Genomic DNA, 16530 nt, shown 5'->3' on the forward strand with positions numbered 1-16530 from the left:
CCTTTTTAAATAATTTAACTATGGCGGGGGGTGGGTGGAATAAGGCAGAAGTTTCTCTTGAGCTTTCAGAGTCATGATTGTCTAGCTCAAAATAATGTGCATACCACTGAGGCACATCTTGGAGTGGCTGGTTCTGAACCCTCAGGACTGCAAACCCTTGGCCTACCTCCAGCCCTGTCCAGAGAGAACGTTGGTTCTGTTGATGGTCTCTTCCTTTGCACTTGGCTAATGGTTGCTGCCTGTCTGTCTTAATTGCAGGGCATGGTGGAAAAGTGGCTCCAGCAGGTGGAGCGGGTGATGCTTGCCAGTATGCGGGAAGTTATTCGACTTGGGATTGAAGCATATGTCCAGGTAAACAAGAATGGGGTTCACATGCCAGGGTATTGGTACAGCAAGAACTTTGGGGGAGAAGGTTAAATGGATTATTCCTCTGTCTTCTATCGAAGCTCATGTCAGTCCTTCTGGGCACACCTGACCCTTCTGTGCCACTCCTTTTCTTGTAAATTTGTTTTTGGTGAAATGTTTGCAGCGGGTCAGTCCTTTCTGTGAAATGAATTTATGGCAAGAGACCCTTCCAATCAAACATTTCCCTCGCCCCTAGGCTTTTCATTCATGTGACACATGCCCTGAATTGCACAACTCATTCAGTCCCAAAGCTTTAGTGGAAACAAGTAGGACAGAGTCCTAAGAGAAAAGAACCTTTTTAGCCAGCTCCTAGCAAAGAAATGAATATTCAGTTAACACCTTCCCACTCAAATACAACACTGACCTTGCTCTTCCTTTCAGTGGTATTTTGATTGTAAAGGAAAGACTAATCCTTTGTCTTATGATATATTCTAAATCAAAAATTAAAGAAAGACTTGTAGGGAGTTATTTCATGCAACTGCATCTATAGCAGGGTCAGCAAACTGTTTCTGTAAAAGGCCATAGTAAATATTTTCAGCTCTGCAGGCCACACATACTATTTTATCTTTGCCTTTGTAGATGATAGGTAAGTAGTAGGCCTAGCTGTGTTGCAATACACCTTTATTTACAAAAACAGATTTGGTCCTCAGGCCATAGTTTGCCTGATTTATAGTTAAAAAAAATAGGGAGGCATAACTAAGGAAACTGTGGGGCAGCACTGCAATATTATGTAGCCATTAAAAAGAGTAGTTGTGAATACTTTCTGAACACCACCTTGATTTTAACTAGTAAAGTCCATGGAGAGGAGCACGCACACACAAAAAAATAAGAGTTGATGATATTCTTGGTCATTTTTTTTCCATAAAATTCAAGGAGGAAGGCATAAATCAGCAATCCCAGAGGTGCCAATCCTTGTAATTTGAAAGAGGGGAAGGATTTTTGTGTGTTTGTTGTAAAGGGGTAAGATGGTAGGGGATGTTTTTAAGTCAGGTTATACATGCAAGATGAATGGACCCTATAAAATGCCCCACTGCACTTTACTAGGTCTCTCGTAATCAGTGGGTCTTGCAGTGGCCTGGACAAGTGGTTATCTGTGTCTCTTCCATCTTTTGGACCCAGGAAGTGTCTCAAGCTCTGGTGGAAAAGACGCTACAAGTAAGTGAGCCTGTCATGACACTTGCAGAAGAGATTCTAGCTCAGGATTTGAATGATATATATCCATAGCTAGAGTAGCCACGTTTTCTAAATAAAAAAAATAATAATTAGACATCCAACTCATGGCATCACAGAAGCCAAGTTTTCATGGGGACCTTTGGTCAGAGAATTTGGAATTGGGGCTATAATCCTAGGCTATATGATTCTGAAATTTAGTAGCCTTTGCTTCAAGGGTCAATCTGGCATAATTTCCACCAATTTATATTTTTTCCTTTTTAAAATTCATTCTTGTTTTTAACTCTTTATTTTAAAATAATGTCAGAAAATCTTGCAAAAATAATACAAAGATTTCCCAAATGCCCTTCATCTAGGTTGTACCAATATAAACATCTTACATAACCACAGTACAGTTGTTCAAAATAGGAAACCAACATTGATGCAAGATACAATATTATCATCTAATCTGAATTTAGCCAGCTGCCCCATTAATGTCTTTTTTTCTGGTCCAGGGTTCAAACCAGGATTACATATTTATAGGAAAAGTTTTCACATCTCCCGTATCTCCTTTAATCTAAAAATATTTCAAGGTTGTTTTTGTTAATTCTGATTTTCTTTATAATTTACATACAGTAAAATTCACACTTTTTATGTACAGTTCTAAGTTTTGACAAACACATACATTTGTGTAATGCCCAAATTCCCTCATGCCCTTTATAGTCAGCCCCTTCCCCTATCCAAGCCTCTGGCAATTAACAATCTGTTTTCTGCCCCTGTAGTTTTGTCTTTTCCACAACATTGAAAATAAAACCATACAGTATTTAGCCTTTCAAATTTAGCTCCTTTCAGTTAGCACAATACATTTGAAAGTTGTGTAGAGGTTAACAACTGGAGCTGAGGGAAAGGGAGCTGGAGGGATGGCATCCAGGAACCTGCCTTCAGCCATGGGGTGGTGGAAGGTAACATTCCCCTAGAAGGGATTACCAGGGGAGAATCCAACTTAACCAGCTGTCCCCCTCTTATGTACCTGCCAGGATTTTCTGAAAAAGAGTAACGATCAGATTACACAGATTGTACAACTGGTGCGAGGGAAGCTGAGCAGTGGGGCTCGCCTCACCCTGGAGGCCCTCACAGTCATTGATGTCCACGGTGAGTATGGAGGCCCCCCTGACATCACCACCTGTGCAGAAAAAGCAGCCAGGCTTGCCCCTCTCTCTCCTCTGGATGGAGGGACTCAGGGTCTCCTCTCCCATTAGAGAGATTCTCCAACTAAGATTAATGTGTGAGGTAAGGAGAGAAGCCAACGGTTCTGAGCAGGGCTGTTACTAAGACAGTGATAGCCACTGCCATTCCGGACAGTCGCCACTGGGAGCCATTTCCTTGCACGGACCAGAGCTAATGTTTTTAATACTCACCAGTTGTCAAGCTTGTGCTTAGTGCTTGATGTACATTATCTCATTTTTACATACATTTCACAGGTTAAGAACCCGAGGCTTAGAGAGTTATATAACTTGCTGAGAGGCACACAGCTAGTAATTAGCAGAAGCACTTTGTCATTTGAACCTATGTCTGTGATTCCAAACCCAGGAGACTGGAAATGTGCAGTGATGTGGGGAGGAATTGGGTGAGAGATGATTCCTTCCAGATTTTCCTTTAAAAATAAGAGAAAGAACTGTGTTTTTTTTTTAATTTTAATTTATTTTTTCAAATACATTTGTCTCTGCCTACCCCCCACCACTTTCCCTTGCCCCCTCCCTTCTTCCCTCCCGCAGCTCTTCCCCTTTGGTTTTGTCCATGAGTCCTTGCTATATGTTCCTTGACTTTCCCCTTCCCTTCCCTATCCCTGTCCCCCCTCCCTCCTTCCTCTTGTCTCTGTTGATTTCTTTCCCTTTCAGTGTTGCTGGTCTTATTTTCCTTGCATCTTTGTATTGTTGGTTAGGTTCTGCTTATAGGTGAGATCATATGGTATTTGTCTTTCGCCCCCCGGCTTATTTCCCCTGCTGGGACTATACCCTAAGAACACCAAAACGCCAATACAAAAGAACCTATGCACCCCAATGTTCATAGCAGCACAATTTACAATAGCCAAGTGTTGGAAGCAACCTAAATGCCCATCAGTAGATGATTGGATCAAAAATTATGGTACATATACACAATGGAATACTACGCAGCAGGAAGAAAAAAAGAACCACTAAACTTCTCGACAGCATGGATGGAACTGGAGAGCATTATGCTAAGCGAAAGAACTGGGTTTTTTATGTAAAATAAACGACCTCTACATCCTCACTCCATCATCACCAAGGAAACAGGAGCTAGACCAGGCTGGTTGCCTGCAAACAGTATCCCTCTTGCCTACACCCAGATTCCTACTGGCATTTCATGACAGCTTCATCTCCTTAAGGCATCAGCCTGATAGCCATTTGGGTAGACCAATATGAAATCAGGGAAATGTTCATTCCAATCTGATATCATTTGTGTAGACCAACATGAAATCAAGGAGAAGGAAAAAGGAATGCGATCCTCATCTGGCCACACATCCAGCTTGTAGGAGAGGTATGCACAGGTGTGGTTACTGCCCAGGGTGCCCCAGAGTTGTTGGATTCACACACACATGCACATGCATACACACAGCATAGTGCAGGTATCCTCAATTCAGTCCTCTGAGATTTACCTTCCTCTTGGGTCTCTCATGCTACCACTATGGGGTTCTCTCAATAACCTGGAAAGGAATTAAACTCCTTGGGAAGGAAATTCCATACTGCTTTCCACAGTGGCTGCACCAATCTGCATTCCCACCAACAGTGTAATAGGGTTCGATCTCACCTGTAAGTGGAACCTAATCAACAAAACAAACAAGCAAGCAAAATAGAACCAGAGACATGGAAATAAAGAACAAACTGACAGTGACCACAGGAGAGGGGGATAATGGGGGAAAGAAGGGGAAGTGTCGTCAAGGAACATGTATGAAAGACTCACAGACAAAGACAATGGGGGTGAGATTGAATGTGGGAGGTTGTGGTTGGTAGGGAAGGGGAAGGTGATGGGAGGAAATGGGGGCAACTATGATTGAACAACAATAATAAATAAATAAATAAATAAATAAATCTCCTTGGGAAGGAAAGGAGAACTGTTGGTGTAATCTTGTTCAAGGACTCTTTTCTACAGGTGTTTGAATTCTACTGTAATAAAGATTCCCCTTATGGAGAGGCATCTGTTTGCAAAGTTGTGTCTTTGAGATCCTAATCTCAAGCTGCTGTACTCATTCTGAGATCTCAGTAGCTCTCGCCCTGTGAATTACCTATAAAATAATTAATGATTCCCAAAAACTTATTGTCTACTCTTCAACTTCTGGACTCCCATCACCATGAGAAAATTAAATTAGGCTCACAATCCTATGAGAGGAGAAAACTTAAAAAGGTATCTCCCAGCTGGTTTCTCAGGCCCCCAGATGAAAAGAATGCATCTAACCATGGATTCATGGGTCCCCTTCCCTACTAACTATGTAAGGCCAAGCTGACTGATTCTCTTAAGATATCCTAGAGGCCTGGAGCAGGACCAACAGGGCCGTATTGGGGATAAGACAGCATTTGGGGCTAACTACATACTGCAAATTCCTCTGAGTCAGCTCCACGAGAGTTTAGGAATGATAACAAAATGTAATGATTTTATATGTCAAGTATGGTTTGACATTCATCTTTCTTTCTTCCTTATTTCTTTCTTTTCATCTCTCTCTCCCCCTCCCTTCCTTCCTTCCTTCCTTCCTTCCTTCCTTCCCATCTTCCTATCTATATCTGTGTATATGTGGATATATATAGATGTTATATATGTACATAAATATGTATATGTATGTGTGTTTATACACATATATATTCATTTAATCTATATCACAACCCTATCAGGAAAGTACTATGTTATCTGCATTTTACAGATTACCCAACTGAAGGAGAGAAGAGGTTGAGTAACTTGCCCAAAGTCACATAGCCAGTTAGAATTTAGACCCAGGCAGAGCTTTGTGGTTTTGTTCTGGCAGGACCTTCACAAAAACAGACAAGATGTGGTAGGCAGAGAGACCCTCAGTCAACAAATTGGAAGGTAGGACTCACCAAAGAAAGACCAAACAACTATCAAAACCCAATTACTTCCAGAGAATCAACATAAATGGCATAAAAAAGCACCAAAGAGCACCAAGTTCACAAGATTATAGAAACTGCATCACTGAATCTCACAGGTCTCCTACCATAGAAGCTCATACCACAAAGTCAGGAAATCAAGACACATCAATTTAGCAGCAGAAGCAAAAAAAAAAAGAGTCTCACAAAAAATGGGAAGACAGGAACACCCCTAATCGAAGGGAAAGGAAGAATCTCCAGAAAAGGAACTAAATGAAATAGAGGCGGCATTTTCCAGAGGGAGGTAAGATGGCAGAAGAGTGAATGGAAGTCACTCTGACCTTCTCCCAGAACCAATCTGGAATAACAGCTGAAGTGTGGAGAAATCACTGGGAACAAACAACTAAAGAGCAGCGAGGAAAAAAGCCTTATAACCTCGGAAAGACAGAAGAATCAGCTTCAGCACAACCTGACTGGTAAGGAGTGCAGTACAGACTCAAGAAAGTGGGCTAGGTGCCCACATTTAAACAGCCAATTGGATCCGCCGAGAAGAGTGGAGTCTAAACCATAAGCAGGGATTTCCAGCCTACAGCACCAGAGTCCAAAAAGTACACAGAGAACAGCCAACCATGAAAAATAGCAGGTTTCCTCTCTGCCAAAGATGGAAGTTCTTTGTGTAGACACAAAGAACAGCATAAAGAGCCAATGCATAAATTTTTATTTGCAGCCAAATACCCTAAGCTGCAGCAAAGGCGGGGGAAGAGTGGGCTAGAGGCACCTGAGGTGAGACTAGGGAGGAAGGCTTTGGGGAGAGAACTGAGGGAATAGCCAGCAGTATCCCAGTGCTGACTCATCCACCATGCAGCAGCAGCCACCTTGCTCAGGCAGACCTCTCCCCTGAGTGGCAGCAAGTGAGAGGACACAATAGCCGTGTCCCCCCACCCCAGGAAGGACTGTACCCTGGCTTGTGGTGTCTAAGCCTGACTGCTCAGTGTAAAGTGACTAGATTAACAACTGAATAACCTAGCCAGAGACCATAGATTCCTGGAAGTCTCTAACACACTGCATAAGGTCAGACAGGGTCAACATCTGACATCAGAGGCAGATTCAGAAAGAAAAAACAGCATTCTCATAACATAGTAGTTCACCCCGCAAAGTCAGGAAGTCAAGACAGATTAATTTAAGAAGCAAAAACAAAAAATAACAGTCTCAAAAATAATGGAAAGACAAAGAAACAACACCAAATTGAAGGAAAAGGAGAAATCCTCAGGAAGAGAACCAAATGAAATACAGGAAGGTCAACTATCACATATTGACTTCAAAACAATGGATATAAGGAAGCTCAATCAGCTCAGTGAGCTCAGAGAGAATACCAAAAACTACAAGGAAATTATGAGGAACATACTGCAAACTATATCAGCATGAAAAAAGACACAGAAATATCAATAAGAGCCAAGAAGAAATGAAAAATATAATTTCTGAATTGAAGAACACAGTAGAAAGAATCACAAGCAGGCTACATGAAGCAGAGGATTGAATCAGTGAGCTAGAGGACAACATAGAAAAAAGCTCCCAGAAAGAGCAAGAAGATGAAAAAAGACTCAAAAAGAATGAAGAGGCATTGAGGGAAATGTAGGACAACCTGAAACATAATAATATCTGTATAATAAGGATACCAGAGGAAGAAGAATAGAATGAAGGGTCAGAGAACATGTTTGAAAAAGTAATGATGGAAAACTTCCCTAACTTGAGGAGAGAAAAAGCCACACCAGTCCAGGAAACACAGAGGGTCCCATTCAAGAGGAACCCAATGAGGCCCACTCCAAGACACATCATTATTAAAATGGCAAATATCAAAGACAGAGAATCTTAAAGGCAGCAAGGGAGAAACAGATAGTAACATACAAGTGAGCCCTGATAGGACTAGCATCTGACTTCTCAACAGAAACATTACAAGCCAGAAGGGAACAGCAGGAAATATTCCAAGTCATGAAAAGCAAAGGCCTGTAACCAACTGCTCTGCTCGCAAAGATCTCACTTAAAATGGAAGCCGAAATAAGGAGATTCCCAGACAAAATAAGGCTAAAAGAATACACCTCCACCAGACCAGCATGGCAAGATATGTTAAAGGGACTGGTTTAAGAAGATGAAGGAAAAGAGTGAGAAAGAGAGGAACACGGATCCAAAGGTTAAAAATGAATAACTACCTATCAATAATAACTTTAAATGTAAATGGATTAAATGCTCCAATCAAGAGACATAGGGTGGCTGAAGAGATAAGAAAACAAGGCCTGGACATATGCTGCCTACAAAAGACCCAACTCAGAACAAAGGACCTACACAGACTGAAAGTAAAGGGAGAGAAGAAAATATTCCAAGCAAATGGACAGGGAAAAAAAAAAGCCAGGGGCCAACAATTATATCAGGAAAAATAGATATCAGAATAGAGGCCATAAAAAGAGACCTGGAAGGATACTTCATAAATCATCAAGAAGACATAAACATTGTAAACCTGTATGCACCCAACATAGGAGTACCCAAATATATAAGGAAAATCTTGGAGGACTTCAAGAAAGATATAGACAGTAATACACTGCTAGTAGGGGAGTTTTACACTCCACTGTCAAAAATGGATAGATCTTCCAAATAAAACATCAACAAGCATATTATGGAACTGAATGATGCATTAACTCCTATGTACTTAACTAACATATAGGATTTGTCATGCCAAAGAAGAAAATACATCTTTTCAAATGCTCATGAAATATTTTCAACAATAGACTATGTGATAAAATAAAAAACAAGCCTCTACAGACTCAAGGAAATTGAAATCATAGCAAGAATTTTCTTGGATCACAATGGATTGAAAGTAGAAACCAATCTCAAGGAAAAAACTCAGAAACATTCAAACTCATAGAGACTGAGTAGCATGCTGTTAAAACAATGAATGGGTCAAAAAATGAGATCAAAGAAGAAATCACAAAGTTTCTGGAAACAAATGAAAATGAACAAATGGTCCAAAACCTATGGGACACAGTGAAGGCAGCCCTGAGAGGGAAGTTCATAGAAATACAGGCCTATCTCTAAAAGATAGGAACATATCAAATAAACGACCTAACCCTCCAGCTTCAAGAACTGGAGAAACAACAATAAACAAAGCCCAGAACAAGTAGAAGAAAGGAAAAAATCAAGGTCAGAACAGAACTGAATGACATAGAGACTAAAATTACAATTCAAAAGATCAATAAATCCAGGAGATTGTTCTTTGAAAATATAAACAAAATTGACAAAACTTTAAGTAGATTCATCAAGAAAAAAAGGGAGAGGACCCAAATAAATTATGTCAGAAATGAAGGAAGAGAAATTACAACTGATACCACAGAAATAAAGGATTGAAATGAATTACTATAAACAATTACATGCCAAGAAATTTGAAAAGCTCAATGAAGGGACAAATATCTAGAAAAATATAACCTTCCAACACTGAATGAAGAAGAATCAGAAAGCCTAAACAGAGTGGTAACAGCTGGTGAAATTGAAATGGTAATAAAAAAAAAACTCCCAGCACACAGAAGTCCTGGATCACATGGTTTCACAGGAAAATTTTACAAAACATTTAAGGAGGAGCTAACCCCTGACCTTCTCAGACTATTCCAAAAAATCCAAGAAAAATACTCCCAAACTTTTTTTATGAGGCCAGCATCATCCTAATTCCTAAACAAGATAAAACATAACAAAGGAAGAAAACTACAGGCCAATATCGCTGATGAACATAGATGCTAATGTCCTCAACAAAATATTGGCAAACCACATCCGGCAACACATTAAAAAGATCATCCACCATGATCAAGTGGGATTCGTCCCAGAGATGCAAGGATGGTTCAATATTTGCAAATCAATAAATATAATACATCACATAAACAAAAGGAAAGATAAAAATCACATGATCATATCAATAGATGCAGAAAAAGTATTTGATAAGGTACCACATCCATTTATGAAAAAAAAAACACTCAGCAGAGTGGGAATAAAGAAGGCATACCTCAACATAATAAAGGCCATATATGAAAAATCTACAGCCAACATCATATGCAAGGGGCAAAAACTAAAAGCTTTCCCATTAATATCAGGAAGAAGACAAGGATGTCCACTTTCAACACTTCTATTCAACACAGTATTGGAAGGCCTAGCCACAGTGATCTCACAAGAAGAAGAAATAAAAGGCATCCAAAGTGGAAAGAAAGAGGTAAACCTGTTATTGTTTGCAGATGACATGAAAGTGTGTATAGAAACCCTGTAGACGCCACAAAAAATTCCTCAACCTAATCAGTGAATTTGGCAAAACAGCGGGATACAAAGTCAATATTCAGAAATCAAAGGCATTTTTGTACACCAAAAATGAAATTTCAGAATCAGAAATCAGGAAGAAAATCCCATTTTCTATAGCCACAAGAAAAATAAAGTACCTAGGAATAAACCTAACCAAGGAGGTAAAAGACCTGTGCTCAGGAAACTATACAATAGTGAAGAAAGAAATTAAGGAAGACAAACAAATGGAAGCATATACTGTGCTCATGTATTGAAAGAATTAACATCATCAAAATGTCCATACTACCCAAAGTAATTTATAGATTCAATGCAATCCCTATTAACATACCAATGACGTATTTCATGGATACAGAACAAACATTTCAAAAGTTTATATGGAACCATGAACAACTCTGAATAGCCCAGCAATTTTGAAAAGAACAGAGTAGGAGAGATGACAATACCTGACATCAAACTATATTACAAGGCCACTGCAATCAAGACAGTCTGGTACTGGCATAAGAACAGACACATCAATCAATGGAACAGAACAGAGAGCCCAGAAATAAACCCATTGTCTCCATGATCAATTATTATTCAACAAAGGGGGCAGAAGAATAAAATGGAGTAAAAATAGCCTCTTCAACAAATGGTGTTGGGAGACCTGGAAAGCTACTTGCAAAAGTTTGAAATTTGACCACCAACTTATCCCATACACAAAAATAAACTCAAGATGGATAAAATACTTAAATATAAGTTATTACACCATAATAGAAGAGGAGAACTTAAGCAGGAAACTCAAAGATATTCCATGCAGCAATATTTTCACCAATATGTGTCCCCTAAAGTAAGGTACATAAAGGAAAGAATAAACAAATGGGACCTCATCAAAAAAAAAAAAGAAAGAAAGAAAGAAAAAAAGCTTCTGCACAGCTAAAGAAAACATCAGCAAAATGAAAGGGTAACAAACCATATGGGAAAATATATTTTCCAATGATACCTTGGACAAGGGTTTGATCTCCAAAATATATAAAGAACTCACCTGACTACACTCCAGGAAGACAAACAATGCAATTAAAAAATGGGTGAAGGACCTGAACAGACACTTCTCCAAGGAGAACATACACAGGGCCCAGAGACATGAAAAGATGCTCAACATCACTAGCCATCAGAGAGATGCAAATTAAATCACAATGAGATACCACTTCACATGGGTCAGAATGGCCGTCATAAATGAATCAACCAACAAGTGCTGGTGAGGTTGTGGAGAAAAGGGAACCCTAGTACACTGTTGATGGGAATGCAGACTGGTGTAGGCTCTCTGGAAAACAGTTTGAAATTTCCTCAAAATGCTAAAAATGGTACTACCTTTTGACCCACCAATTCCATTGCTGAGATTATACCCTAAGAATCCCGAAACACCAATTCAAAAGAACCTATGCATCCCAATGTGTATAGCAGCACAATGTACAATAGCCAAGTACTGGAAACAACCTACGTGCCCGTCAATAAAATGAGTGGATCAAAAAACTATGGTACATTTACACAATGGAATACTGTGCAGTGAAAAGAAAGAAAAGAGCTACTACACATTCGTGACATCATGGATGGATCTGGAGAGTATATGCTAAGTGAAAGATGCAAGGGGGTGAAAGACAAATACCATATGCTTTCACCTATAAGTGGAACCTAATCAACAAAACAAGAAAAATATAACCGGCAACATTGAAAGGAAAAAGCAAACAAATTGACAATAACAAGAGGGAAGGGGAGGAGTAAGGGGGATAAGAACAGGAAGCATCAACTTAAGGAACATGTATAAAGGACCCATGGACAAACACATATTGGGCAAGGATTGAGAGTGGGAGGTGGAGGTAGATGGGGCAGGGGAAAGTGGTGGTGGGAAAATGGAGACAAATATATTTGAACAATAAAAATTTTTTTTAAATTAAAAAAGAGAGAATTTGGACCCAGGCAATCTGATTTCAGAGTCTGCACCTTTACTGCCTCTACTGTACTGTAGTCTGAGAGCAGACAGCACAGCACATTCTCTACCTGGCCACTTGGGAGAAGCAAAGATCAGCATCTAAAAAACATTGCTGTTTGCAGGTTGAAGATGGGCAAGAAAGGTAGTTGAGCCCACAATTGTCTGAAGAATGAGGGGTGGCCTGGATGACATTTTCAAACCTTGTCCGATAGAGATGGGAGGGTGTTGAAAGCTCTCCATGTGTGTGTTTCTTTCTGTCCCAACAGCTCGTGATGTGGTGGCCAAGTTATCTGAGGACAGAGTCTCTGATCCAAACAATTTCCAGTGGATCTCGCAGCTGCGCTACTACTGGCAGACAAAGGATGTGAAGGTGCAGATGATCACAACAGAGGCCCAGTATGGCTACGAGTATCTGGGGAACTCCCCCCGACTGGTGATCACACCCCTCACTGACCGTTGCTACAGGTGAGCTCTGGATGAATAGAGAACTGCAAGGAAAACCTTCTAGGGAAGGTTAGGGGCATCTTAAGTTTATTACCTTTACCCTCTACATTCTGGTTTCTCAGAGTTTTGAATTTTGCCCTTATGCACCAGGGCCTCACAAATGGGCATGGAAATTAGACCTGGTGCCATAAATGGGAACCCAGTAGGAGTCCTAATGCAAATTAATGTGGCCAAGCCAACAAGCATAAGGTTAGTGCCTTGAAAATGGCTCAGTACTTATGTAGAAAGCTTCTCAATGGCAGAATCAAGATGGTACCTGGAGATCTTGGGCTAAGAGTTAGCCAGGGGCCAAGAGAAGGACCCAAGCCAGGAGTCTTCAAGCTCTGCCAGCCTGGTGATGAGGTATGCCAGTCTGAGTTCAGTACAGAAAGTGCTTTGCGACTTTCCTTGGCATACATAACATTGGAAATCTGGACGTTATGAACCTGTCTTATGATGTTTAGATTATCTTTGATTTTGTGTATACCTGACAGTGGGATTTTTTAAATTTTAACAATAATACTTGAGTACTTTCTCCTTTCAAAGTCCTCAATCACTTGTTTTCTATGTTCTTCATTTATTTTTTAGCCCAATAAACATATATTTTTTAATGTTTTATAGTTCTAATTATTTCCCATTTTGCCCCCCTCCATTCAGCCTTCCCTCCTCTTCCATAGTCAATTGCTGTCCATGTCTTCATATATGTTCTTGGAGTAATCCCTTTACCTTATTTCAAAGATTCCTTCCTCCCTTCTCCCTTCTTAACACTGTTAGTCTATCCATGATTCTATGCCTCTGGTTCTGTTTTGCAGATTAGTTGATTTTGTTCATTAGATTCTTCTTATAAGTGAGATCATGTGGCAATTGTCTTTCACCAACTGGCTTATTTCATTTAGCATGATAGTCTCCAGTTCCATCCACACTGTCACAAAAGATAGGAATTCCTCCTTTTGTGCTGCTGCATAGTATTCCATTGTGTAAATATACCACTTTTTTTAATCCACTCATCTACTTATGGGCACTTAGACCATTTTCAACACTTGACTATTGTAAATAGCCATAGTATGAGCATAGGGGTGCATAAGTTCTTTTGAGTTAGTGTTTTGGAATTCTAAGGATGTATTCCCAGCAGTGGAATCACTGGGTCAAAAGGTAGAGTGATTTTTAAGTTTAGGGGGAAATTCCATACTGTTTCCTACAGTGGCTGCATGAGTCTGGATTCCCACCAAAGAGTTCCCTTTACTCCACAACTTTGCCAGCAATTGTTTCTTGATCTGTTTATGATAGTCATTCTGACCCATGTGAAGTGGTATCTCATTGTGCTTTTAATTTGCATCTCTTGCATGGCTAATTATGATGAGCATCTTTTTATATGTCTATGGGGTCTGTGTATGTCCTCCTTGGAGAAGCGTGCATTTGGGTCATTTGCCTAGTTTTTAATTAGATTGTTTATCTTCCTGGCATTGAGCAATATGAGTTCTTTATATATTATGGAGATTAAACCCTTGTCCAATGTATCACTGACAAATATGTTCTCCCATACAGTCAGTTCCCTTTATATGTTGCCAAGGTTTTCTTTAGCCATCCAGAAGTTTTTTAATTTGATGTAGTCCCATTTGTTTATTTTTTCTTTATTTCAGCTTGCCTTGAGATAATATCAGTAAAAATATTGCTATATGAGATATATGAAATTTTACTGCCTATGTTTTCCACTAGGATTTTTATGGTATCAGGACTTATATCTAAGTCCTTCATACATTTTGAATTTATTCTGGTATATGGTATGAGTTAGTGATCTAGTGTCATTTTTTTTTTTTTGCATGTACCACTACAGTTCTCCCAACACCACTTATTGAAGAGACTATTTTTACTCCATTGTATGCTCATGCTTCCTTTATCAAATATTAACTGAACGTAGAAACATGAGTTTATTTCTGGGTTCTCTATTCTGTTCCAGTAATCTATGTGTCTGTTCTTATTCCACTACCAGACTGTTTTGCTCATAGAGGCCTTGTAGTATAGTTTGATGTCAGGTATTGTGATCCCTACAACTTTGTGCTTTCTCAAGATTGCTGAGGCTCTTCGGGGTTTTGTTCTTTTTGTTTGTTTCTTTTTTTTCTTTCTTTTTTTCTTTTTCTTTTCTTTTCTTTTTTTGTTCCATATAAATTTTTGAGGTATTTCTTCTAGATCTGTGAAGTATGCCATTGGTATTTAAATAGGAATTAAACTGAATATATAGATTGTTTTGAGAATATGGGCATTTTAATTTTAATTCTTCCAATCAATGAACATGGCATATGCTTTGAGTTATTGTATCTTCCTCAATTTCGTTCTTCAGTGTTCTATAGCTTTCCAAGTGCAGGTCTTTTACCTCCTTGGTTAATTCCTAGGTACTTTTCTTGTTGTTGTTCCTATGGTAAATGGGATTCTTTTTCTTAGTTTCTCTTTCTGTTGGTTCATTGTTGGTGTACAAAAATGCTATCAAAACAGGAGAATCTAGATGGTGGAGGAGTGCATGGAAGTCACACTGTTCTCCTCCAAAGACCAATCTTGAATTACAACTAAATTGTGGAGAAATCACCTGGAACAAACAACTGGACAAAAGCAAGAGAGGAGACTTATAACCTCAGACAAACAGAAAAATCAGTTTTAACACAACCTAATTGGTAAGGAATGCGAGGGAGACTCGAGAAAGCGGGTGGGACTCCCATGGGTGTCAGCACCAGAAGGATATTAAAATGGCCTGCTGGATACCCCTGAGAAGAGTAGGGTCTAAACAAAAAGTGGGGCTCTCCAGCCTATACCACCGCAGCCCAAAGAGTACACAGAAAACAGCTAGCTGTGAAAAGTGGCAGGGTTGCTCTCTGCCACAGAGAGGTGGCTGGAGACACAAAGAGCCATTTAAAAGGCCAATGCATAAATTTTTATTTCAATCCTCTTACCCTGGTCTCTGGCAAAGGTGGGGGCAAAGTGAGCTAGAGGTGCCTGAGGTGAGATTGGGGAAAGAGGCTTTGGGAAGAGAACTGAGAGAATGCCTGGTGGGATCCCAGTGGTGACTCCTCTCCCATACGGCAACAGCCATCTGGCTCAGGCAGACCACTCCTCTGAGCGGCAATAGCATGAGAGGACCCAATAACCTGGCCCCGGGAGGGACTCTGCCTCGCCCTGTGATGTCAAAGCCATCCTGGTGAGTGCAGAGTGGCTAGATTAACAGCTGAAGGAGACAGCCACAGGCAGTAGATTCCTGGAAGTCTCAAACAGACTGCCTAAGGTCAGACAGGGACAGCATCTGACATCATCAGAGGCAGATCCAGAAAGGAAAAAAACAGCAGACTCCTACCATAGAAGTGCACAGCACAAAGTCAGGAAATCAAGACAGATCAATTTAAGAAGCACAAGCAAAATGGAAGAGTCTCACAGATAATGGGAAGACAAAGAAACACCCCCCAGTTGAAGGGAAAAGAGAAATCCCCACAAAGAGAACTAAATAAAATAGAGGCAAGTCAACTATCAGATATTGAGTTAAAAACAATGGTGTTAAGGAAGCTCAATGAGTGCAGTGAGCTCAGAGAGAATTATAAAAAAACTCCAGGGAAACTACAAGGAACTTACTGAAAACTATATCAGCATGAAAAAGGACATAGAAACTATCAATAAGAGACAAGAGGAAATGAAGAATACAATTTCTGAATTGAAGAACACAGTAGAAGGAATCAAAAGCAGGCTAGATCAAGCCGAGGATCAAATCAGTGAGCTGGAGGACAAGGTAGGAAAAAGCTCCCAGAAAAAGCAAGAAAATGAAAAAAGACTCAAAAAGAATGAAGAGGCATTGAGGGAAATACAAGACAATCTGAAATGTAATAATATCCGTATAATAGGGATACCAGAAGGAGAAGAAGAGGAGCAGGGGATAGAGAACCTGTTTGAAAAAGTAACGGTGGAAAACTTCCTTAATTGGAAGGGAGAAAATGTCATAGAAGTCCAGGAAGCACAGAGGGTCCCATTCAAGAGGAACCCAATGAGGCCTACTCCAAGACACATCATCATTAAAATGACAAATATCAAAGACAAACAGAGAATCCTAAA

The 16530-nt window shown here is 39.9% G+C and overlaps 1 protein-coding gene across 1 annotated transcript in view; it reads left to right on the forward strand.

The window, feature by feature from the left end:
- DNAH3 (dynein axonemal heavy chain 3) overlaps positions 1–16530 on the forward strand; it is a 212814-nt gene that overhangs the window by 82018 nt on the left and 114266 nt on the right. The window contains exons 25-28 of the mRNA XM_054580923.1: positions 259–351; positions 1450–1560; positions 2592–2706; positions 12228–12426. Coding sequence (XP_054436898.1) covers positions 259–351; positions 1450–1560; positions 2592–2706; positions 12228–12426 — 518 coding nt within the window. The remainder of the gene's footprint in view (positions 1–258; positions 352–1449; positions 1561–2591; positions 2707–12227; positions 12427–16530) is intronic.

The sequence above is a fragment of the Pteronotus mesoamericanus genome, unplaced genomic scaffold, assembly GCF_021234165.1.
Source record: "Pteronotus mesoamericanus isolate MK-2021 breed Mesoamerican mustached bat unplaced genomic scaffold, CSHL_Meso_final contig_64, whole genome shotgun sequence".
In the NCBI taxonomy this organism is placed as follows: Eukaryota; Metazoa; Chordata; class Mammalia; order Chiroptera; family Mormoopidae; genus Pteronotus; species Pteronotus mesoamericanus.